Genomic DNA, 26,113 nt, shown 5'->3' on the forward strand with positions numbered 1-26,113 from the left:
AAAAGTCAATTCACTCCAGAATGTCTTGGATAAATCTAAAAGCAACCACCTGTTTTCCAAAACAAATCAACTCATTTTTATATTTGGAAGACAAAGCAATTTATACTGCAGAAGTTGGTCTTCATACACAGACTTTTGTCCTAGAAACCAAAGCACTTAGCACTGCAAGGTACATTTGGCTCAAGACATCCACCCTCTGCTGAATACTGATGTGCTAGTGTGGGAGGTTCACCATCACTCTCTTTACCTCAAAGCACCAGACCAATCAAAAGATCTGCTATGGAATACCCTGAACTTAATCTACCTTGCTCTGAGATGTACTCACACAAGCACATCTAAGGAAGCAGCAATTTCTGGGAAAGACTGCTGGGAAGACAATGTCTGCCTGTAAATGTTCTCACCCAAGAGAGAAAACTACACAGGAACAGCAGAAATGGACACAGTCCTAGCCATGACCACAGCTCCCAGTTCTCTCCGTGGGCACAGGAGGATACTTTTATTGTACATGCCCCTGTGAAAGCTCAGCACATAAGAGGAACCACATCTGGGAGGGTGAGAATCCTTTCCATCACAGGAAAGTGGTTGATTTTGCATTCCCTGAATTAGGCAAGTGTTGCTGGTGGCTTAAGAGTCAACTGAATCTAGTACAGAAGCAGCCAGAGGCTAGGCAGGGCTTCACAAATGCTTCTTCTTCTTAAAGTGCTGGGAAATTGCAGCATGACAGACAAGTTAGCCTAGGAAAAAACTTCTGCAGTCCTACCATACCAAATCTTAACATGACAGATAAGGTTCCTAGGAGTTTAAACTATTAAATCCTCCACAGATGCTGATAAGAGAATTCCATCAGGAAAAAAATACAAGCTTGGAGTAACTGGTTAACAACAAAAAACATGGCAACTCAACTCTTGGTATGGTCAACCAGCATTTTTAGAATACAAATTACCCTTTCTAATGCACAGCTATCACTACATTTGTTCAATGCCATTTTTCACTAAAAAAAAAAAGTTCCTCCAATTACGAACATCAAAGACAATACTGTAATAGTAACACTTTAGGTATTATTTAAGCTTCATAACTTATCAGAAGTTAAAATCTTTTTACATACATTTCCTATTTTTATCTTGAAAGGATAGCTAGAACTGTAGATAACTTAAAACATCTGGATAATGGCTCACTACCTAAGGGCCAATTCTAAACATTCTCAGTCTGACTCATTTGGGATGGAGTTTATTTCTTGCACAGAAGAGGCTCCTCACCAGTCCCTGTGTGGCCAGCCACTGTGCATCTGGCTGACCTCCCAATGAGGAGCATCAGTGAAAAAGCAGCTCCTGTACATTTATGTTACCTACAGGCTGACACGCTCCACAGTCTGCTCAGAACCTCTGAACAACCACTGCAAAGTTGGCTGCACCCACTCAAATTTTCTGTCTCCTGCAAAAGCTGACTTCTCACCTAACAGAGAAAGTTAAGCACGGCATGTATCTGACTGCAAGACTCAGTCATAACCCTCACACAGATGGCACTGCTAAAATATACCTGTGTCTCTTTGCAACGTGTCGTAAAAATTCACTGATTGCCTTAACATACTGGAATAATCACTGCATCTTCCCATTAAATATAGCATTGTGAATTCAGTAAATTCAGAAAAAAGTATAAAAAAACCCTTTCAAAATAGCTCCTTAGTTATACCTTGCTTGAACTGAACCCTTGGTGTTTGTGCAGCATGAGTCATCTCATTTCATTTCTCAACATAACTCAAGACAGAACACAAATAATAAAAATACAAATAATCTATAAAAACCACAGTACATCAGAAATCTGTGTAAAAAACATACGTCTGCATCAAGGAGCTCAGTAACAACTTAAAGCACCACTCAAAATTAAGTACCATACATGTTACAGTACATTCCATTTATTATGACAATTTAAGGCTAAAATAGGTAAGACTCCCTTATAGTCAAGCTTTCTTATGTTCATAAATGCATACAAACATTAAGTAGATACAAATGTGTAGAGTTTTTTTATTGCTCTGAACTGTCTACTAGAATGTTCAACTTTCCCAGATGTTGTCTCAGTTTGCCTTTTTCAATCAAGCTGAAGTCCTACAACTGCAACTTATGGCACTTGTACAATTATAGACCTTCTTTGATTTGAGCTGTAAATAAATTCAAAGATATATCAGACAAAATTGCCCACCACTGAAAACTTCATAACTTAGTTAACTAAACTATCTTACTGTCCATGAGATACACAATTCATCACAAAGATTAGTTCAGCCATTCTTTAGGAAGGATTTTCCTTTCAAAATAATAGTTCTAACCAAGCGGCAAACAAGACAACCAGCAAGAAATGATTGACTGGTACCAGTCTAACAGACTGGGCTTTGAGGGAAAAAAAATAAAAAAAGGAAGCTGGATATGTGCTCCAAAACAAAGAGCAAACTTTTCTTCTTGCTCATAGAGCAATTATGTTTCCTAATTATGTAAGGCAATGCCTCATTCTGCCAGAGCCAAATTCTTTGACTGTAGCTTGTCCATTTCTTGACCAATATTCCCTTCAATGGTATCACACTGGGCAAGAAAAACCTGAGAATAAAAAACAAACAAATGTTATTGGATACACAGTTTGGCACTGGGAGGTGTTTCTGAAGAACTGAAAGTGCAGCTATTGTGAATCTGAAGATGTCAACTCAACAGCCACTTTCTAGTTGTTTTGGTAACAGCTTATACACACCTGCATTTACCCAGAATCCAACAGAAACATGGCACTGGACAAGGCTAATAAGGGTAATAGCATGGCTGCCCATCACCACCAGTCCTGATGCTGATGTATTTTCAGTTGATACAAAGCCCATAAACAACAATAGGAAACATAAAGGTTCAGACAAGTTAGTGCTTCATTCAGTTTGGAACATGATTTGTAAGCTCCTTTGTAAAACACATACTTCAGAGGCCAAGGCTGGGATGGACAAATCTGCTCAAATTTAAAACAAGCTTTCATTAAACCAAAACCTCTTCTACTTCTTAAGACTACAAGCCACCATTGAACCTTCATCTTCATCAGTAGCTGGTGTTCCCCAAAAGACAGAAGGCTCCATTCCAACACAGGCAGTCCACAGCACCTTACACTTTCTTAGACATGCCCACGAATTCTCACAAGTAGAATAACACACAGAGAGCAATTGGGAGCCAGCAGCCCCTTTTGCTTGGCCTGTACACAGCACAACACACAGCACTTTAAGCCAATAAACTGTTTTAGGCCAACCCCAAGGTATGCAAGCATACTGCACTTCCTGAGAAAGATTCTTCCATTAGCTATTCATGTATTGCCTTTGTTTTTGCTATGTCTGCACCAGACTCTTGACAGTGAAACCAGACATTTCATGTTATTTACATTACAATGACACTACGAAAGCACTTTCCTTCTAGAGCAGAGAACTGTTGAATTGTGGGCCACGTGAATGTTCCTCAACCATCACACTGCTTTGAATCATCTGTTTCCAACCAATCCCTTGAGCTGTCATCAACTCAGGCCTGTAAGAACTTGAGTGATGAAAAAGTGAAGGTGGTAAGAACTGCAGTTGCTGACTGCTACTGTTTCATATTTATCTCCCCACCCTGGAAGATGTGTGACTGTAGCAGTAGAAGGCAGTTAATACTCCCCCTTGCTTTCATGGATACTTAAGAATAATAAGCATAACTCGTCATTGATTTCTTGATCTTGCTCTGGGAAAACAAACTGTTGTTGACAGCTCTGTTCTGAAACCCCATAGGATTCCTCTGCAGTCCTCAAAGGGTTCATAAGCCACAGCTGCATAATGCTGTGCCTATAAAAGCACATAAATAATTCTGGTCTCTGCTCAACAGAATCCATTTTATGCTTTAACAGCAATTCTTACACAAAGCCCCACTTACTTCTGCTGTAACTTCACCCAAGAGTAGAGATCCAGTAGCTTCCACAAAGTTGATAGCCATCAGTCTATTACAACTTTTGTTGCCTTGGTTAGCCACGGAATCAGGAGTGTTTTCAGAACCCCCACATAACACAGCCACAACAGCAACCACCTTCATTCCCATTTGCATTATCTGAACTTATCTCAATAACTGAGCACAAAGTGTTTTGTTCCTAAAGCTGTAACTAAAACCATTTCTCCTATGAAGTACTTCTTGGTGGGCCCTCCTCTCAAATAGATGGCTAGTCTAAAAAACTTGCAAAACATCAATGGGAAGTATTTAGTAAGGTTACAGTAAAAGACAAAATCACTCAATTCTATATATGAATGCAAGGTACTTCCACCAACTATTTTTAGGAGCCCAACCTGGAACTAAAGCAAGCACAACAGAAATAAAAACAGTAATAAACATTCATTTATGGAAGTTGGAGTGAAGGGAGCTGAATTCCAGTATCCGTTAACACACCTTCAATTCAAGGTCTCTAAGAAAACAATGCCTAGGAATTTACAAGCATCATACCATAGCAAAGCAATTAAACCCTCCATGTATACTCTACTGTGTAGATCCTGAAGACCTACTCTCCAAAGAAAGTTGGTGCACTGCAATAGAAGCTAAGTTTTCCAAAGAAGACCTCTGGCAAGGTCAGGAGTAGGTCAGCAGAAGTTACAGTTGACCGCATGCTTTGCCCAGACCTCAGTCATTACTCCAGTCCACCAAGATTCAGAACAGGAGGAATGATCAATTCTCTTGTCTTTACAAGTTATCAGGATTACTTCACATCATCAGGCACCATTAATATAAATGACAAACATTATCGGAAAACAGCATGAACTATGAAAATCTCTATTTTGTGTGCTGTTTTACAAAGCTATTGTCTCTCAATGGGAGGTCATACAAAATACCAATGTAAGAACAAACACTGAAAAAATCTAAACAGCTCATCTTCACAAACTCTTGGTATACAAGTGCCCAGCATTTATGGAGGGGAAAAAAAAAGGAAAAATACCCACCAAAAACAAACCAAGAAAACTCACCTGGACCCTCTTCACCAACCCCTTCTTTTTCAGTTTACAGTCACTGAAATTCTCTGGCAGATTCTACAGTAAAATAAGCAAACAAGTTAATGCAGGTTAATGCTGAAATGTATGTATTAGACTTACAGCAAAAACTGGAATTATCAAAGAATCCTCTGAATAGGCATCCTGAAAATGCAATGCCCGCTCAGTAAGGATGATGACACAGAAAAGAATATATAAGAAAAAGTTATTAAAAGTCAAGGATGCAGCATTCTGACTGCAAAGAACTGAGCTAGCAAATCTACCATGTGTCTTTAGGGAATATACAGCAACAGACTACACACACTGCTTTTTCTGCTGTGATGTCTGTTAACTGTTCGGCTGAGCTTCATCTTCAGGGTTTTTTTCAGAGATTATAACATGAAAAAATTTCTTACAAATACATTAACTCAATCACTTCCCATCACTAGAATGCATCATTAGTAATGCAGCCACTGCCAGTCTAAGCTCTACATCTGATCATCTCTTCTTACTCACGGAAGGCAACATGTGAAGTGCTATACGATGTCTGCTTTTAATTTAATTCAAAGTGCATAATTTTCTATACTACCACCACCCATTACTTTCATGTATGTCATTCTGGCTAGTGTTACATGCTTTGTCCTTTCTGAGCAATGTGAAATTGGGGTGTTGCTGAGGAATGGTGCTCAGGTTTATGATTTTTTTTTTTAACAGGTATAACACCTGTACCGATGATTATCATTATATAAAGTTTATGTGAACATTCTTAAAAACACTGTGCTCTCACTGGTGAAGATGCATAAAAATCTTGGAAGTTTCTCACTAGTCTATTTTCCACCTTAACTCCAGACCAAGAGCAGAGGTTTCCCTAACCTAATCTGTTTCATTTCAGCCAAAATGCGAGCACAGCTGGGAGGTTTAGATACATAAACTTTTGTAAAAATCAAAGAAACAAATAAAAAAAAAAGGTGCTCTTTTCTTTCATTGTTCAGACAAATGGATTCTACTCCTACTGTTTGCTGCCCATGCTGTGTGTGCTGGTGTGAGGCACTTCAGCCAAGCTGTGGGTCGTGTCACCTCCCTACCAGAACGACCTTATCTCCTCAGAGGTATTTCACTGGTGTTTCCCTCGTGAGCCCCAACAGCATGATGGCTGGAGTAGAAAGCTAAAACCCAGTTTCCATTACTGAAACTTGGTAGGAAAGTTACAAAAACTGTAGTCAGTATACAGGCTAAAGGGGGGGGGGGGATGAAATGGAGGATGGAGAAGGGTGGAAAGTTACCAATCCAGACATAACAATATGGAAAATTATAGCGAGAAAATTTAGTTGCTGCTCCCTGGATGGAGAGCAGTCAGTGTGCCCAACTTCCCCCACACAGTACACGCTAAGGGGGTCTAAAGAGAGGGTGGACTGGAGACACCATGGCCACGGTCTGTCCAAATCCTGCAAGAGAGGGAACACGGTGGTACCTTGTAGCTGATAAGCCACCTAACAGCTGTCTGCCGAGGAAAGAAAAATACTTCCTGCTGTTGAATCAGCAACCATGGCAAGATCACAGATGCCCACCTCCATTCCAAAGTTCACCTTGGATCCTATACTAATGTATAGCTCCAGGCTCAAAGGTCACCTCAGATGTAATACCGACATTACCCACCTCCAAAGTACAACCACCCCCCACTGAACATGATGCATGACTAGAGTCACTCTAGCTCCACCTAAATGTAAAAATAGTATAAAACTAAGTTAAAAATGGCATAAAAATAGGGAAGACTCCATTATTGGGGATTAGAGCTGGTTAGTTTACTGCTTTAAGGAAGTTTTTGCAGCCAGATACTACCACCAGCAAACCTGTCAAAGTTTTCTATTGTATTAATAAAGGAGGGCTATTCCATAAACTGGTGAAGTGAGTCCTTCAAGGGCACTTACTGTCACTGGCAGCAGGTAAAATATTTGACTGTGGATTTGACCCTCCTATGCTGTTGTGTCCTGAATTTGTCCCTGAATCTTGCCTGGGCATCAACAGACCAATTAAAGGTGTGGAGGTCCAGGAGGGGCCTCTCTGTTTGCATGTGATGCCAAGCAAGTCATGTGAACAACCCCTGCATCAAGTGGGCCGCTGAGGGAAGGACCCCCATAACAGGATGCTGACAGACTGGTGAGACACAGGGGTCTCAGCTAACCTGGGGCACTGACACACAAACCAAACAGAAAGGGTTGGAGAAAACCTCCCCTTTCACATGACAATGCTCCCTGAGCTTTAGAAATACCTTTCTCTGAAGATTTGATTTCATGTTTACAACTCATGCTAAGAGATTAAAGAATTATAGTAAGAAAGGCTTATCACATTTTTATTGATCCAGATAAATTCAAAAAGTTTAGTAATAGGATCTCATCTTATTGTAAGTGGAAAAACTTCATAGACATCTGGGAAATGTTTGTTACAGGAACAGTGATGGGGCTTTTCCAGAATACTACTTTCTTTTGGATTTATCCAATGACAAGTATAGCAAAGACAAGGAGACAGTTATATTTCATCAGAAGAGCATGGCAATTTAAGTAAGCTCTACAGAGGAACTATAATTTTAGAAAATCCTCAGGAAAGGAGGATGGACCACCAGAGCATAACTGTGAGTCAGTAGCACCATCAATGTCCTCAATACTGATAGATGCAATTTGGCAGATTTGTTGTGAACTTATGCTAACAAAATCAGTGACTAATATTTGAGAAGAGAAAGCTTCTTTCAATTCTTAGAACAGTCTGTTCTCTGCAATACTGTCTTTCTGGATTAAAAAATCTGCCATTTAATAGGAGACCACCTTGAGGACAAAGTGAGTGCTCACACTGCGATATTGGTGAAAACATTCATTAAATCAGAGCTGGTTCACAAGTACATACTGTTCATGACTGTGGATTCAAATCTTCCTACTGATCTCAGTAAAACTTTGCTTTTTCTTGAAAAAACCTTTCAGGTGTTTAAAAACCTGAGTCAGATGACCAAGTAAAACATTTCCTGTGTTCTTCTCACTTAGATTTGTAATAAATAGTGTATTTTGACTTCTATTCCTGGACCAAATGTTTTAACTGATGAAATAAACAGCACACCTGTGAATGCACACACACAAATCTTTAAGTATTGAACAAGACTCAACTGCATTCTTCCCAAAGAAAACTTTTAAGATCTATGGCTAATGGCAATGTCTGACTGTGTCAGACAAATTAAAATTTTGTACGATGAAGTGAAAGCAGTAGCTGCTTAAACACATTTATGTTACAATGCTTAAGTTACAGACACTCTACTGAAAAGCATCCCTTCATGCTTTTGGGTAGGGCATCTTTTCTTTCACACCTCTGGCAGTGACAACACTGTATTTTTTCTCACACACCCCACTATTGTATCATTATAAATTTACTTCTCCACCTTCCAAATCCCACCTTTTAAATTCACAATTATTGAATGCATGGTGTCTAGCAAAAGTATTTAGTACCAAACTCAGCTCCTCTAATTAATGAGCTTGTCTGCTACCAGTAAGAGTGATACACCTAAAATAGAAAGAAAACAGTATGCAGGCTTCCTCACCCTTATCTCTCTGTAACCAACCAAATTTCATTTTGCATCAGGCTGCATAGTTTTGAGTGATCCAAATAACACATGGCAGCTGAGACAACTTAATGAGCTGTGACAATTCTGCCAAAGAAAAAAAATGGAATATTTATAGTGTGAATTTGCTGGTATGTTTGACTTCTACAATGCATTATCCATTCTTCTCAGTCAGTCACATTTTTCCCCTCTGAATTTTTTAACATGCTGTTGACTCAATCAGCAGCACATCTGCATGTTCAATAGCATTTAAGAGATATGTCAGAACTAACTTTTTACTTGGCTGCTGAAAAGAATACTAACTACTTGTATAAACCAATTCTACGATAAGATAAAATACTTTACTGCTTTGCATTGCTATTTGCCATTTTTTACTTCAGTAGAACTCATTTATTGCTCATACACATCCCTCACCACCAGTCTGTACTGCTGCCTCCACACACTGCACAACCACAGTACAGCTGAGTGCTGGCAAGCAAACTGCTGGCCTGTTCATCCGACCTGGTGTAAAACCAGCACTCTGAACTCCCACATTTTATGTAAAGATTCCCCCCACCTACATGTATTTCATCTGCAAGACTGCACATTAGTCCAGTTTTCATGACAAATCTCACAGCCAGCTTCGTATATTAAAAGAAGCAAGTATGTGCAATGTAACTGCAATAACCGGTAATCCAAACCCACACTTACTTTAAAAAAACAAACAAACAAAACAACAACAACAAAAAAAACTTCTCACTCAATGTCACAGTCCCTTATACAATAAAATAACAAACATTTATTATTAATTATAATTAGTCTTAGCTCTGGCTGCTCTACTTTCTCAAGAAAGAAAACTTCAAGAAACAAAGTACAGGAAACTCCATTCTTTCCCAAATCTAAACACTAAGTCACTGATTGTAAGTCTTCCAAAACATTGTACTAGACCTAAAATCCCTTGCTCAGTACTATTTAGAGTATTTTGGATAAGGAGATTACATCATGCTTTCTGTTTAAACCACGCAAAAAGTAACAGAATTAAACGTAAACTTGGGAAATTGAGTTTGGATTATTCAAGAAGTAGTGAAATAGTTTTAAAAGGCTGCCTGCTGGGTTCCAGAACTGCACACCAGAATACAAGCAATGAGTCTTTTTCTAAATGGGATTTGGTTTCAAAAATGGCAGGGGTCAGAAATAAGCTTTAATCCCATCCAGTTGAGACAGTCGTCAGCTTATTAATATTTTCATGACAGCACATAGTAAATCTACCACTTCAAACAGGAAAGCAGTTACATGAAGTCTTCATGTCTAACAGCATTCAGTAACAGTCAGCACAATATACTCCTTTATATGAGACACAAAAGGAAAGAGAAATTTGAAGACTTCAAAATACTTAGAATACAGCAATTGTTTTAGAAAGTATTTAGAACTGTTGGCTATAAGCAGCAAAGACTATGTTATCATCATAGGCTCCCAGTACAAAAGCAGGAAATTAGTAAGATTCCCACCTAGGAACACATCCATATTACCTAGCATTTGATGATGGCCAGTTCAAATTATTACTCTTAGTCCACTGCTGAACTTTATCAAAATTCAAATTAAACTACATTTGTTTCACCTATTATAGCTATTTCCATGGCATATTTCTGAAAAAAATCCAGTAAAAGGTCACTGTACCAAGGAGGAGACCCAAAGATACCACACCACAGAAAAGCAGCATTTTTCCTTCAGAGCAGGCTATTATGATCTTGACATGCAACATAATTATATAATGAGGCTCACAGAGAACAACCAGCAGACAGAGAAAAAGAGTAAGGAAATAGCCTGGTTGGGGCATTTTTCTATTTATCTCTGTACAAGGCCCTTACTCTCATCTAGCTCTCAACTACTACATGATACAGGAAAATGTATATTATACTCTGGAAATGTAATGTGAAGTTATGATTCATTAATGACTGTGAAGAACTTGGATAGCCAAAAATAAATTTCTTAGTACATTAAAATGTCAAATAAGTTTCTGTTGGGATTTGACCCTCTTCTGTGGTTCGTTACTTACAATGGCATCAATCTGTTCAAGGGTCTTCATGAACTGCTCTGCAGTTCCTTTTATCCTCTTGTCCAGCTGTTTTAGTGCTTCTGCTTGGAGATCCTTTGCTAAAAATCCCTGAAGAAGCAAAACCAAAATTATTCCATACCTTCCTACACAATACTCACCTCAGAAAATCTGTCAATCCACAACAGCAGAAAACATCTTTACTGTTTGCTTGTATTTGCAAGCACGATAGGGACTCCAATCTTATCTGTATTCTTCTGTATTTTATCAATTCTTGACATGGTAAATGTCAGATCTGTTAGGTTTACTAAAATGATAAGCATGTGATAGACCTTCTTTCTCCACTTTGAGAAAACTCTTTAAGTTTTTTCAGATATAAAGAACGTAACTTATCCCATATGAAACAGTATTTACCTTTTTCCAAACAATGCCATGTCTTTATTTTGCAAACTCATAAATGGCATTTGGAATTGACTAAGAATTATTACTGACTCTTGGACATTTACGAGGGACACCCTATTACTGACTATTCAAAACCTTCAAACTGTTTTGTTTGGGTTTTTAAAAATAGATACACCTACACAACTGCCTTTCAAAGATATAAAGTGATACAAAACCGGCATACCTTCTGGATACTTGTGAACTCTTTATTAACTTCCTCTAACTTATTAGCTATTTGCTCCACTGACTTCTCCAAATCTTTTAACTTCTTTAATTCAGCCTCTTCTTCTGGACTATTCTGTGTATTCAAAAATACAACATTCACAACTAAGGAACAAACAAAGATACAATGCAGCTAAAAAGCAGCAGGGCTGATACAGACATAAAGGCTTCTGAGGGTTTAGAATACATACTACACTGTGGCTATTCTTTCCATATTTCAGTACCTACCAAATAAGCTTCTTCCAAAACTTAATTACAAATATACTTAAATCAGCAATTTATATAAACACATTTAATGAGATTAATTGGAAGGGAAAAGGAAAAGTGCCATTTTTTTTTTATTTCTGTCAACTTAATTTTTTAAAGCATAGGCAATGTTTACATCATAAGATTATTACCTCATCCTCAAGTTGCAAATCTAGCCACAAATTATTTCGCCAGAAATAACTCAGATGATCAAGACTCAGTAGCTAAAGTTGGGGAAGTTTTTTTAAACCAGAAAATTAAGATGAGCAGATAAGGTCATCAGTGCACAGAAAATTCATGAGCACTGACTATAAATTAGGCAGTCCTGTCAATAATGTAAAGCAGAAGCCAGTCAACAATGTAATTTCAGAAAAGTACAAACTGCAGTTATTTGCAGTGTAACATGAGATTGAACTCAACTTTGTGGATAGGTATACAAAATTAGGTTAATGCTGCAGCTTGTTTCTGTGTTCAGCAGCTGACTTACTGATGAAAATGATAATAGTATAAGGGGGAAGAGAAGTCCAAAGGCAATGCTTACCCTTTTCCCAATCAACATGACTTTGCAACCATTTTTAACACCAAGTGCTGATAATGGTTGTTCCAATTCTTTCAGAGACTTTCCTAAATGAAGAATAAGAGAGGGGAAAAAACAGTTAAAAGTACAGTTAGTGCCATAGGAATGTCTTTTTGAAGACACTGAAAATATGGACACCTGAAAGTGACTAAGATGAAAGCTTATCATCTATAAGAAACGTGGCAGATTTATAAGTTACCTTTGTATATCAGTTTCTGAAAAGGAACTGGGACTCCAGTGACTTGTTCAATAAGTACAGCCATATCTTGTAGTGTAGGTTCACCATCTTCTTGTTGAGAAGCAACTTGAATACTATGCTTTTCATTACCTAGCAGAAAAATAGTATAACAGTAATACTTAATGTAACCTAGAAAATATTACAGAAAATTAATCTGTAATATTTATTACCATCAATGCATAAAGTTCTCAAATCACAGATTCTCATGTAGAATCATAATTTTCAATCAAATTATTCTATTACATTTCCTTCCTCTTGAAGAGATGACACCAGCTGAAAATTTTGGTTTACACCAGAATAACCTGAAGAGTTAGATTGGGTGTCTTTTACTGGCATAATTTAGCTTCCGTGAAATATTATTCCCTATCTCTTTTTAAGAGTACAGATGGTGTCCAGACATCTCACAAGCTAAAGCATGAAAGCCTACACTTTCCTTATATATCCCATTTCCTACTTCTAGTAACTTCTAGTGACATGAGTCTTTGGTATCTGAGACAATTTATCACTCCCCTTGCTCTCTTCTCCTCAAACATGAGCAACAAGCAATCACTGTCTACCCTGTATCATCTCCACCACCAACCAGAGAGAATTCTCAGAGTACAAAATCTATTTGTCCCCCTATACTACTGATAAGCAGACTTAACCACTTGGAGAAGTCCCATCTTATCTGACAACCCCCCACATACAGAGCATCCTATTCAGACTCCCTAAGATTACTTGCATGCAAACAGGAGGTAGTTCTTAGGGGGAAAAAAAATGGAGTATGCCTATTAATCTCTGCTTTGCAACAGACCCTTTCTACAACCCTTGGCTCCAACACTTAAAGTTTGTCAATCTGAAAGCACCCACAGGAATCAACCACCTCTGGGTGCAAGGGAAATCAAAATAAGCATTTTTTACTGTGCAGGAAGAGAGAACTTAACACATACCAGAAGGAAAACTATTCTCATGCCACTAATTTAAAGTGCACATATCTTTCACACTGAAGAGTGCTAGAAAAATTGATTTTAAAATGCTCCAGCCTCCCATAGTCACATGACAAGTGACACTGTGGCCTCAAATATTTTAAAGTGCTCACTACATTTGTTATTCCAAGACAATTTTAAGCTTAAAATTGCATTATGCCCTTCTCGCTCAAGCATTTCCCATAAAGAGCCCTTCTTATCAGTTTGTTTTGGGGGAAAAAAAAAACAAGCCACAAAACACAACCTCAGTATGTTTCAAAAGGTCATTGTGATATATACAACTGCTTTGTGTAAGGGCTCTGCCCATAAGCAGCTGAGAGAAAGCAAACAAACAAACATTAACCAAGGGAGAAAAAACTATGAAGTTTGTCTAACGATAGAACCAGTTTAATTACAAATTATGAGTACAACTTTGGACAGACTGTAAACAAATTTTACTGTACATTCACAGCAGAGTGAAATCACCATAAAAAACAACTCATGGGTTGTTCCAGGTGCCAGAGCTGAGATCCACCTGCAGCCCACAGTGAAGACCATGGTGAAGCTGTGCTCCTGCAACCCATGGAGGATCCCACACCAGAGCAGGTGGCTGCCTGAGAGGCAGCTGTGACCCTATGGGAAGCCCATGTTGGAGCAGGCTCCTGGCAGGGACTTGCAGACCCATAGAGAAAGAAGCCCACACTAGAGCAGGTTTGCTGGCAGGATTTGTGGGGGATGCACACTGGAGCAGTCTGTTCCTGAAGGACTGCAATCTGTAAGAGGAACTCATGCTGGAGCACGGAAGAGTGTGAGGAGTCCTACCCCTGAGGAGAAAGGAGCAGCAGACACAAAGTGTAATGAACTGACCAGAGCCCTCATTCCCCTGCACTGCTCAGCAAGAGGAATTAGAGAATTCAAGAGGAAAATTAAGCCTGGGAGAAAAGCAGGTTTTTTTCTCTTTTAGTTCCCCTTGTTCTAGTCTGATTTGAATGTTAATAAACAACATTTAAGTCCTCAAGTTAAATCTGTTTTACCCATGACCTGGTGAGTGCTCTCTCCCTGCCCTTCTCTCAACCCACAAGCCTTTCGTTGTATTTTCTGTCCCCTGTCCAGCTGAGCAGGGGAGTGACAGAGTGGCTTTGGTGGGCATCTGATGTCCAGCCAGGGTCCACCCACCACACTTGCAGATTGTCAAGGCACACATGTAAGTCTACTGCCATTCCATTTCTCAGCCTTGATTTCCATCCTTCCCCACTTTCACTCATGCACACAAAACTTTACTAAAAGTGTTTTGTGCAAAGTGGTCAAGCTGCATCTGACAGCTGCAGGTGTAAATCAGACAGATGAAGCTGAAAAAAGGCTTCTGTTTGCTATCTGTTCATGACAAAGTCATTATCAGGTAAGAAAACAATTGGGAAGACAAAAACATTCTCAGACAAGCAGGCTGTTGGTAAACAGCAAGATGTTGGAATTATATATATGTCAAATCATTCCATTTCTAACATCTTTGAAAAATTAAAACCCCTCAGATCAAATGGAACTCTCTGAAGACACCAGAGAGCACATGAATCATGAGGATTCAAACAGATTATTCTACAGAATTCCTCAGCAAAGACTCTTAAACAAAACTACCAGGTGATAGAAGGTAACATTTTAACAAAACAATTTGAAACACAATTTGAAAACATGAATGAGCAAGCAGAAAGAAATAAACAATAAGCTTTAGAGATGGAAAGAACATTACCAACATAGTGCAAAAGAAACAAAGGCAGAAATTACTGTCCAGTAATTTTTTAAAAAACACAATAAACATTACTAAGTTTTGCTAACAAACATCAGCTGAACATCTTGCTGATTTAATACCTTACTCTCCTCCTCATTCCTCCCTCTGTCACACTTAGATCCACTTCAAAATTTAACCATGGTGTTTCCCATCTTATTTTTAAGAACTGTGGAGTCCAAGCTATTCTCACCTCTCTAAAGTAACATCTCCTATTCATTTATTTATACAAGCCTATTTTCCTCTCCACCTTCCTCTCCCTCCTCCAGTTTTTCTTTCTGGGGTGGAACAAAGCCCAGCTGTGTCAGCTGGCCTTTGAGATGGCCATTCCATCAGATCAGCACCCACCTGTCCTACTGAAGAAACCACTCTCTGTTGCAGCCTTGCAGTTCACTAGCTGCAAACATCCAAGTCTATTCAACAAACCAGAAAAAGAAGTAGGTGCTACCCTGTAGGCTAACATGCAGTGCTGACTTCAGCAATATATTTCATCAAAATGAAGATTACCCAAACAACAGAATCAGAGAATGGGTCAGGTTGAAGGGACCACAGTGGGTCTTGGTTCAATTTCCCTGCTCAAGCAGGGTCATCCTAAAGCAACCGGCACAGGATTGTGTCCAGACAGTTCTTGAATATTTCCAGTGAGGGAGACTCCACAACCTCTCTAGGCAACTTGCACCAAGACACAGTCATTCCCAAAATAAAGATGTTCTTCCTCATATTCAGGTGGAACTTCCTGTGCATCAGTTTCTTCCCACTGCCTCTTGTCCTATCGCTCGGCTCCGCTGAGAAGAGCCTTGGCATCCCCCCTCCAGATATTCATTCACATCAATGAGGTCCCTCTGTCATGTCTCCTCGAGGCTGAGCAGGCCCAGCTCCCTCACCTCTTCCTTTTAGGATACGCTCCAGCCCCCCATGATTCTCGTCGCCCTCAGACGACCTCTGCTCTGCGCTCCCCGGCAAAGGGCGACGCTTCACCTGCTCCCACTGCCATCCCTGCAGCACACCTACACCTGCGATCCAGCTGGAGAAGACACCTGCAAGCCGTGGCCAGCAAGGAGCGAAGCCTCACGCCAGCAGCCGGGACAGACCCCAGGCTGAGCGGGGCCGTGCCGTGCCGTGCCCCGCCGAGGCCGCCCCGCTCGCCGCCTCCCCCCCGCCGGTGCCGCCGCGGCCCGCCCGCCCCGCAGCTCCCGGGGCCGCTCCGGCCGGGCGGGGATCGCGGGCAGCGGGGCGGGGAAGGGCCGGGAGCGGCCCCCGCGGCCGGAGATGCGCCCCCCGCCCGCTGCCCCTGCCCCGGGCGCTTACTGTAAGTGACGGTGACGGTCACCGGGGCTCCGGGCGCCGCCATCTCGCCCCGCCACAGGAACCGTCAGCGCCGCAGCCGGGGCGCGCCCGGAGCGCGTCACTTCCGCAGCAGGAAAACGGGAATGCCGCTTTCCTGGACGGCTCTCGCGGCCGCGCCGCCGAGCCGAGGGCTCCCGACAGCGACAGGGACGCGGCTGGGGCAGGACTGGCGTGAAGGGAACTTGGTCTTGCCCATCTCAAACCAGGCTCCGCCTCTGGCGAACTCTGTGCCCGTGACGCTGATAACCTGCCCCCCGCCGCCTTCTTCGGATCGAACTAATCGCCAAAAACGCAACACAAGGATCTGCTAATCTACGTGATTTTATGTCTCCATGGAATACATAAAGTCAATGATAACCCGAGCAGTTTTCAAGAAGGTTACAAGTACAGTTGCATGAAAGTCTCAGGACTGCAGTAGTTTAAAAATGGCTTTCAGTTCTTTTATCAAACAGGCGTAGTAATAAGGGAGCTATTTTACAGAGAGTAAGCAGCAATGTATAGTCTTAGTCTCAAGAAGAGAAACATGGTACAAAGTCAAAATAAACCTCAGCTATCGACGGCCACGACTAGTCTTCACGTGTTACTTTGTCCATAAGATACAGAAATCAAAACCTATCAGACTGACTGCTTCCACTGAAGGGAACTGGGATGAATTTTCCCTTAACAGAAGTCAGTAGTAGAACAACTTTCTCCAAAGAAAGAACACCACCAGCCACTCATAATTGCATTCTAGGATGTAGTGATATTAAGGTTACACTGGAAGGACAAGTTCTCCAGAATTTTAAATTAAAAAAGATTCTTAATACAATTGGAAAAGTATAGTTCACTGTGCTTTAGAAACATTTATGTTGCAGGGATCTTTGGCAACCCAAATTCATCCACCAATACGCCATCCTGTAGGAAAGAAAGAGAAGCAATGGGTTAACAACTCTCCAGCAACCAGAACATCTCACAGAAGCTTCCTTACCACTTCTATAAAGTGTCTGTATCTGAAACTGCCACTGTGTGACAGCTGGAATCAAAACAAGAGCACTGGTGTTCTTCCTCACTATGAGGCTCGATTAAAGCCCCAAAAGCAAACATTCAGAAGCTTTTCTTCTAGTTTTAAGACTACAGCCATAATGGTACACTTAAATTCTACTGGCAGTCTAACAGTGTTTGACAGGATTGACAAAATGTCATTCGACTGATTTTAAACACAGTTAAGAGCATTCAGTACACTGTATACTGTATTCTCAAATTCTCTGTATTTATCCATACTTATAATACATAAATAGCATACATAACATTAAGCACACTTTTTTGTTCAAAATATTAAGGATCCCAAATATTAAGCAACCAACACAAATGTGATTAACCCAAACCAAACAAAAACAGATTTAGCTGTTAATAAGCAAAGGACTCACTTTGTTTTTTGTGTCCGTAGGAGTGACCTCTGGGATTGCTGGAGCAGATGCAGCTTCATCTAAGTAGGAATTGTCTTCATCAGCTAAAAGCTCATCACCTAATGCATCCAGCTCTGAAATTGAATTATGCTGGTTGAAACATTATGCAAGAAGTTCCTTTTGCAAGAGAAAAGCTGCTCTTACAGAAATTCAGGATTCCTACTGGATGCTCACATTCAGACTCACTTAGTGTTATTCATCATCCAGAAATAAACACACACACTGGAGAGAACCTTCTTCCCTGCCTTGCAGCATTCCATTGATATCTCATGATTGTTACTTCTCTTACAGGAAATGCAGCTTTAATGTTTAAAAAAAGCTATCAAAGCTCTTTAAAACATATTTAAAGCATTTGACCAAGGAAATAAACAATCACTGTATGACAATATGATGATTTTTATATTCAGTGATATAAAAAAAACATTTTTCCCCTTCCTAACCTGCTTCCAAATCATCTTCATCAATCTCTGGTGTTCCATAGCTACGACTCAGTGCCTCCTGGACTTCATTGGCTTCTTCCATCATATCTTCCAATTGATCTTGTATGTCCTGAAGCAAGAATCATTTTCAATTGGTCCATAATTACTCAAATTCAGTTTAATAATTCCAAAATACAAAGCACTCAACTCTTTTAAAGCATAAACCATTTTTTAAAGCAGTATTAATAAAAGTCAACACACACACATTCAGGACAGGAGTACTTGAAAAGCAGAAAAGGTATGAAGTTTAGACAAATCTACCACCTAAATAAGCACTAACCTGAGTTGTGCCACAGCAGAATTCAGAAGATTAGTACTAAATTTACTGGTACTGTACTCGAGTACAGGTAAGGAAACAATACTTGCCTAAAGGTTTACAACACAGGCCATTTATAAAAACAGAATAGGAACGAGAACTTAAAGGAATTCAGCACTGGTACTGCGTAAGAGCTTAAGTGCAGCATACTTGAAATAATACTTAGAGATCTTATGGGAGATTGCTTATGCATTTTCTGAAGTCAGGGCCAGGCCTTGTTGACATTTGGTTAGTGATTTGAAGTTTTTGTTGTTGTTGGGTTTTGTTTGTTTTTGGTTTAGATTTTGTTCTTTTTCAGCAGGCACATCTTGAAATGGGGGGGGTGGGGGGTAAAGGACTAATCTGTTACTCATATAAGGAAACAAAAAAGGACAAAAAAAGCCATAGGAGGAACTATCCACTAACATTTATGCTGAAATGCAAAGAAAGGAGAGGTGAGATTAAAGATTAAGTCAGCAAGGAAACAATAATCACTATAATAAGGCAAACCACTGATTGTGCAGTACCAGAAAAATCAGGAAGGAATTATGATGGTGGTCCCATAAAAAAGGCAGACAAACTCATGTGAACAAAAATAGTCATCTTGCCTTCAAGTTCTTAGTCTACTCACCATTATTTCAGTACATTACTTTTGTTCTTTAATTATTTAAACTATAAAAGCTCACCTCAATTTGATCAATCTTGACTTGCTTGTAAGCTTTCTTCATTTCTTTCACCCCCAGTTTCATTGCATCCACCTAGAAAAGTCAAACATCATTCTTGTATCTGATGTAGTACAGATTGCACAGATTAAACAAATTAAACAAGCGTGATAAACAAATTGGTACCGTTGTCTTTGTATCCTTCAGTGCCTGAATAGTGTAATTAGCTTGTTCCATATTAAAAGACTGCTGTGACAGATTATCCCTCTGTTGTTCATACCTGTATTAAAAAAAGGCAAGAAAAAGGTACTATTTATTACCACAAACACTCCTGATTTTTTAAGAGTTGAAAAAACCAGCAGCAGTAGTCTAAAGATAGGAACAGATTTGTTGGGGGTTTTTTTGGGTTTTTTTCACTTATTATACACAACTGCAGAATAAACAGCTTCATAAAAATCTGGCCATTATGCATTTCTGTGTACTTGAAGCTGACAAAGTTACTCCTGAACTAAGCTTTAACTCACAGCAACACTGTATTTGCCAAGACTGACAAACTAGGTGAGGATACAGCAAAAGTTTAATCACCATAAAGTAGACATGCATGTCACGCTCACTAATGCTGTAAAGAGAATGGAAGAGCTGGCAGATTATCCAAACCACAGTGGCTCCACACTGGAGTTTTTCAGGGCAGGGAGGAAGAGGAGGAGGATAGTGTACCAAAAGGAAACCTTTAAGACTAACCACAGAGAAAAGAGAGATTTTAAAAATTATGAAATCATCTTTCTCAAAGCTAAGCTTGTATCAAATCAAGAATGTAAGCTATGTTAAGCAAAAGAACAGAAGCATAAAAATGAACCATGAGTCCTAACATGCAAAGCAGGAGGTCTGAAAGACAAGAAGGATCCACATGCAAAACCTTCTGGACAACTAATGACTGCATCTGTTACTGTTCCACAAGACCAGAAAAAAATGACTGAGGGACATGACAATAGCCTACATATTATGAGGGCCCAGTAATCCCACCAAGGAAGATTAGGAGGCAGCACAGTCAAAACCCAGGGGGAAAAAAACCTAAAGCCAGAATCAAGCAGTCATCCTCACAACACGTAAATGAAGTACCACATTCCTTGCCATACGATATTTTGGACTGAAAGAGTTTAATAATACTTAACAAGTAATTGAATGAGTCCCTAAAGGTACAATTCATCTGAGGGATGTGACATAGAAGATGATGGGAGCTTTGGCTCAGACAGCTTCTCAGATTTGCAGTTCATGGACTATGAAATATTCCAGTGAAACATTCCTGAACGTGCTGAAACATTCCTGAACTTGCCAGGTTGTGATAATTCTTTCCTTTGGATCTGTTGCTGGACACTTTCAAGACAGTACACTAGACAAGACCATACCACAGGATCATCTATCCTGTCCATTTGGGGGTTTCTGCATAGACATAACTACCTGCACTACATCTGCTCAAGTCCTCAAAGGTGTCCATAGCAAATAGGAAAGTTTCCAGTAAACCAGAGCAAGGTCATCAAATACACAATTTACAGTAATCAATTAATAATATAAAATGAGGCAATCTCTCAGAAACTTTAGGAGCCAAATATATTTGTAATAATGAGCAGATTCAGGTCATCTTGTACCAATCCAAATTTATATACTGATGTATAAATCATAAAAATGCTGATGTAAAATATGTAAGGAGACACTTCTGAAAGGCTTCTTCAGCATTTTTCTTTAAACAATGCTCAGGAGAGTACTGGAAAGAGAAATGAAAGTGTGCCACTGCCCCCTGAAGAAAACAACCCTTTATTAACCACAAACTGAGAAAGGTTTCAACTTACATTCGCTTCTGCTTTAACACTCTCAATGCTTTCTGCTTTACTGTATTCTGAAATATACAATAGTGTTACATTAGATAAAACATCTGACTTTACATTTGATTATGCTCTTTAAACCTAATACACTGGATTTAAGTTTTCCAAAAGATTCCTCAGTTACTAGTGCCAAGAGTTTAACTATAGTTACATTCAGCATTTGGCACGATTAACAAAAGAGGAGAGTACACAAAGCTTCTTGTAGAAAATACTTTCAGTTTCCAGCTTCTGATTTATGTTTTGAGTAAGGAGAATAAAACGTCAAACTTAGTTCATGAGAACTATCTTTCATTAACACATTTTAATGACCAGCATAAAATAATACTGCAACAATCCTGTTTATATCATATATGTTTATTTTCAGATACATTTTATATTGTAAGTTCATCCCCTTAAAAATGGGTTGCCCTGCTCCCTTTAGGCATAGTGTGGAGCTTTTTATTTTGGAAGACAAACGAAACACCCTCTCTGCCAGACTTAATTCAGGTAATGAGGAAGAAGGGAAACAAGTTACTTCTCATGGAGGAATTACCTTACACTCTGGAACAAATAAAAACCAATGAAAACACTGTTCAAATATGTATGTCTAATAAAAGTAAACCTGTAGGATCTTATCTCTCACCCCTAGCACAAGATGCAGTTTTAAGAACCTGACAAACTGGCTAAATCACATGACAACAAGTGTGAGTCACATCCTCTCATGCCTAAATTCCACAGAAGAATTCCAGAGAAGATTCTTACCTTTGCAGGTCCCTCTCTCATTTTCTTCATTTGATCCTTATACTTCACTAGCTCTGCATCAAGCCTAGCAATTTTTTTGTCAATTGACTCAGCTCTGCTATCCACCTTTAATACATGAGGGGAAAACAAAGAAAACAACATTGATTAAGGTTTTATTCAGGTATGGGACACGTTTTGTTGTGTTTCTAACTGAATTGTTTCTTCACTCAGTGGTTTCATAAGCAATTTAGATTTTGTGAGACCCCAGAACCAAAATCAAGTGAAACAACTTCTACAAGGAGCACAAGAAACAGCACTCTGAGGCTGCAGGAAGCTCTGCCACTATAACATGTTCTCATCATTTTGAGATGCTCCCTTGCAAACCCACTCAAGGCAGTTCTCTATTCCAGAACTTCCAGTAACACACAGTGCCAGGGACTAAAATGGAATGGAAAACTTCTAGGCATGCCCTGCTGGCATTCCACAGAGCTCTCATTTAGGATATATTTTAACCCTTCACCAAAAGAGGGTTAAAAATTATATAACCAAGCATGGGTACAGGTAGTTCCAACAGCATACACAAATTCATAAAAGGCCTTTTTAAAATGAGCTGACCACTCCAGCATTTCTCTGGAAACAACAAAATAAAGCTTATTAACTTCTAATTCCAAGGAGCCTCTCTAGGGATTAGATTATAATGACATTCCAGTTATAGTATAAGACAGATCAGTGCAAATTTACAATACTGCCTTGCTAATGGTGTGGCTAAGCATGTACAATTATGTGGATTTTAATTTCAGTGTTTCAGTTACCCTTTTGAAACCCTGCTCTCTGACAGCAACATACATTTGCCAGAGGTATCCTGAGCAGAACATCTGATATGAACATTCCACACAAGACATTAAAGTGCTTGGGCACAGCCAGCACTGAAAAATTTGTATTAAGCTTTCTATTACCCAAATATTTTACTAATAGCAAGAAAAATTTGGGATTTTTAAAACTCCGGTACGTTTAAAGCGTGGCCTCTCCTCAAAAATCTTTATCAGCTTACTGCATCTTTGAGGTCAGCCTCCACAGGGGGAAAAAATTATTTGGTTTATTTATAAAATGATTCTTTCACACAGTACTAGCAGGAAACAGAGACAGAACCTCCCACATCAACTAACGATGTAAGAATTTCACACACACATGACACGGGACCTCATTTTTAAAAAATGAGACTGGACAGAAGAGGGAAGAATGGATCTAACTTACCCAAAAACTAGACTGTGTATTAGGACTTGAAGAGCTTCTGACTATTACTCACAATAAGGCACCCTGAGGAACATTTCATTGCTACAGAAGGACCCCAATGTACACGAAAGAAATGGAATCTGAGTTTTAACACTATTGTCACAACTATTAGCCTTTTGCTCCTATGTTTCCTATTTACCACTCTGAAAAAAAATAAGTTTTGAGTGTTTTTTCAAAGAAGAAAAAGTAAAAACATCACTAATGCTTCACTTACTGGTGCATCCTTCCTCCTACTGGCCTCGTGACAGCTTTGAGTCATCTGACTGTGCTCTGCCAGCAGGCATAAAAAACCCAGCCTTTAAATGCATGAATTTTAGATAAATAAACTTGTCTACACAGGAAAGAACATCCAAAACATAGGCATGATTACTGCTAAAGAGTTGTCTGTATTTTTAACAAATGTTGCATTAATCGCTGCTCACGAAATACATTCCCAACTGCCATTTGATGGCTAATTAACACTGAACTAACATGGTAAGAGATCTTACAAAGCAATTTGAATCTTTCAAAAGCTAGAGCAAAATGTGTCTAAGACAGAAAACACCCCAGGAGGAATAGCAGTTGAGCCTCCAAACTGTTAAGATTTAACATTTTAAAGAAATAGTACAAGTTTTTTTTTAATATCTCACACAACTCTCTTCAATAATAATTAATTTCTGTGTAATTTAAAATAAACAATCTAATCATGTCTGTAGTTTAAGCAGGACCTATCATTGAGACTCCACTATTGTGAAAAGTCTTTCACAAATCAGACAGGTTACTGTGTATAACTTGGCACAAGAAGTTTATGAATTAACTTCAAACTAGTAAAAGAAAGCATTACTCCCCAAGTTTACTAGTAACCACCCTTTAACTCATCATTGGTTGCCAAAGTCATCACATGCATAAAATACTCTTCAGTAATCTGCTGTCTTGCATAGTCCAACTTTCAGACACTGCGATTACAAACAGCTAGAAGAGGATCAAAACTGCGTTCAGCAGGATATTTCAAGGAAAAAAAAAACAACAAAAATAAATTCCTGGTTTTGCAAATCAAAACATCTGTTTAAATTACAGTTTTATGTACCCCAAAACTCCTCTAGGATTTAATATGCTCTTAGCAGAAGACAGACTGCTGACCTATCTAAATTTTGATTTACTCAACATTAGAAAACGGGACATTAACCTGAACTGACAAAAGCAGCATGAAAAATCTAACAGACTAATAAGGAGTTAGTTGTTGTGAGGGAAACAAGGCTTCCTGCTCTTCCACTTATATTGCCAAAATAGCAAATTTAAGCACATAGTATCTCAGATGGATTTTGGAGTTCAAGTCATCCACCAAAGTGTTTACTGGCAACAATGGGAAAATTAATCCTGATTTTCAGATGCTTTATTCACTGTTCAAAGGAACTTTATTTAGAGTTATGTTTGGGCTTAATACTGCTAAATAGCAATACAGGTTTTTGACAGTAAGATAAAGTACCAGGACAAACATTATGAGCTCTTCTCTCTCCCCATACCAGCCAGTGGCATACAAAAGAGACGGATGTGTAGGTAGCACTGACAAATATTAGGTATTTCATTTAGATAGTCTCTTTACTGGGTAGCAAAAGAAATCTTCTGAGAGGAAAACTGCGATTTTTCCATGGAAACTGTTTGTTGTCAGGTTCCAGTGGCAAAGCTTAGTTAACCTACTTTTATACCACAACCATTACTGATGTTCGTTTACTGACAGAAGTACCCAAGCAACTCCATTTTCTTTCTTCACTTCTTAAAATTAGCTTACAACAAAAGGAGCTGTAAAACCATGCTGCAGTTTTTTTTCATTAAAAAAATGTAGTCAAAAAAAGACTACAAAAGTACAAGGTAAATCTTAACGCCTTTTCTTAACCCTCTTTACAGGCAGGCCAACACAACAACAGTTGTAGAGTGTTTTGCCCCGTGTTTCCTGAGCGTTTCTTACTTGGTCTCAGCTTGCTTATCTGTCCATATATATTATCATGTCCACGCACCTTTGGCATCAAACCTACAGCAAGCCTACTCACCCCTAAAAGACAGAACACTCTTCTGTATTGGACAGGGAGACCGATCTTGCTCCTGCCCTGCTTTGTCACAATTTGCCGCGGCAGGAGTTAGCTAGTGCAACCAGAGAAGTCGTCAGCTGGAAATGCTGAGAACAGCCGTGAGGATGTAAGGAGAGCCATGGAGAGCCATGCCTTCCACTCTCACTGCGCGCGCCCATTCACGGGATGCGCTCCGAGGCACAGGACACAAACGCGGCCATGGCTGGATGGACACACAAAGGTACATAGCCGTGTACGTGTGCAGACACACAGACACGCTCACCAAAACACACCGTGTATCCCCGCACATCACAGTGCTCGGGGACGGGCCGGGCGTGGCTCTGAGCAACCTGCTCTAGTGCAAGGTGTCCCTGCCCATGGGAAGGACTGCTGGAGCTGGGAGATCTTTACGATCGCCTCCAACCCAAGCCATTCCGCGGTTCTGTGATGTACATACGCGCACACACTGTGCCCACGCACCGCAGTGTCCCCGCACACACACTCTCACACCTATGCACAGGTACCGTCCCTAGGGCCGCCGCGGCGCTCCCGAGGCGGCCGGGCCGGGCCGGGCCGGGCCGGGCAGCGTCCAGCGGGCCCAGGCGCTCCGGGGCGGGCACTCACCGTCCCGATGCAGTCGGTGAGGCTGGGCGGGGGCGCCTTCGGCTTCGCCTTGCCGAAGAAGCGGTTCATGGCGGCGGTGCCCCCGAGTCGCTCCCGGCCCCGGCAGCGGCGGCAGCGCTCCCGGCCGACCCGGAAGCCCACGGGCCGCCCCGCCCCGCGGAGGAAGGGCCGTGGGAAGCGGGAAGCGCTGTCCCAGCCCCGCTGGCCGGCGGCGGGGTCGCTCCCCTCGGGCCGCACGGAGGCTCAGCAGCC

At 40.2% G+C, this 26,113-nt stretch overlaps 2 protein-coding genes across 3 annotated transcripts; both read right to left on the reverse strand.

Annotated features, from left to right (window-relative positions):
• Positions 1–2,049: 2,049 nt before the first annotated feature.
• BAG1 (BAG cochaperone 1) lies at positions 2,050–16,632 on the reverse strand. Its single transcript, XM_062500169.1, has 7 exons — positions 16,380–16,632; positions 12,309–12,437; positions 12,074–12,156; positions 11,249–11,362; positions 10,627–10,734; positions 4,988–5,050; positions 2,050–2,585 (listed from the first exon to the last, which is right to left on the reverse strand). The coding sequence occupies exons 1-7, from the start codon at positions 16,420–16,422 to the stop codon at positions 2,496–2,498; spliced, it is 630 nt and encodes a 209-aa protein (XP_062356153.1). The 5' UTR covers positions 16,423–16,632; the 3' UTR covers positions 2,050–2,495.
• An 89-nt stretch (positions 16,633–16,721) lies between these two features.
• CHMP5 (charged multivesicular body protein 5) lies at positions 16,722–25,971 on the reverse strand. Of its 2 annotated transcripts, none has more exons than XM_062514774.1 (8): positions 25,862–25,971; positions 21,921–22,025; positions 21,147–21,193; positions 19,486–19,579; positions 19,324–19,395; positions 18,304–18,412; positions 17,825–17,937; positions 16,722–17,312 (listed from the first exon to the last, which is right to left on the reverse strand). In XM_062514774.1, exons 1-8 carry the CDS (start codon positions 25,928–25,930, stop codon positions 17,262–17,264), a joined length of 660 nt encoding a protein of 219 aa, XP_062370758.1. In that variant the 5' UTR covers positions 25,931–25,971; the 3' UTR covers positions 16,722–17,261. The 2 variants fall into 2 exon arrangements, with proteins under 2 accessions (XP_062370758.1, XP_062370766.1); XM_062514782.1 differs by lacking the exon at positions 25,862–25,971 and adding an exon at positions 23,407–23,796.
• Between the last annotated feature and the right edge of the window lie 142 nt (positions 25,972–26,113).

The sequence above is a fragment of the Cinclus cinclus genome, chromosome 1, assembly GCF_963662255.1.
Source record: "Cinclus cinclus chromosome 1, bCinCin1.1, whole genome shotgun sequence".
Taxonomy (NCBI): domain Eukaryota; kingdom Metazoa; phylum Chordata; class Aves; order Passeriformes; family Cinclidae; genus Cinclus; species Cinclus cinclus.

Coding starts and splice junctions, on each gene's coding strand:
- BAG1 (XM_062500169.1), bottom strand. CDS start 16,422: ATGGCGGCGCCCGGAGCCCCGGTGACCGTCACCGTCACTTACA. Junction 12,438..16,379: donor GACCGTCACCGTCACTTACA/GTAAGCGCCCGG, acceptor TTTTTCTGCTAG/GTAATGAAAAGCATAGTATT. Junction 10,735..11,248: donor AGTTCACAAGTATCCAGAAG/GTATGCCGGTTT, acceptor TTGCTTCTTCAG/GGATTTTTAGCAAAGGATCT.
- CHMP5 (XM_062514774.1), bottom strand. CDS start 25,930: ATGAACCGCTTCTTCGGCAAGGCGAAGCCGAAGGCGCCCCCGCCCAGC. Junction 22,026..25,861: donor TCACCGACTGCATCGGGACG/GTGAGTGCCCGC, acceptor CATGTATTAAAG/GTGGATAGCAGAGCTGAGTC. Junction 18,413..19,323: donor TCAAGATTGATCAAATTGAG/GTGAGCTTTTAT, acceptor TTCTTGCTTCAG/GACATACAAGATCAATTGGA.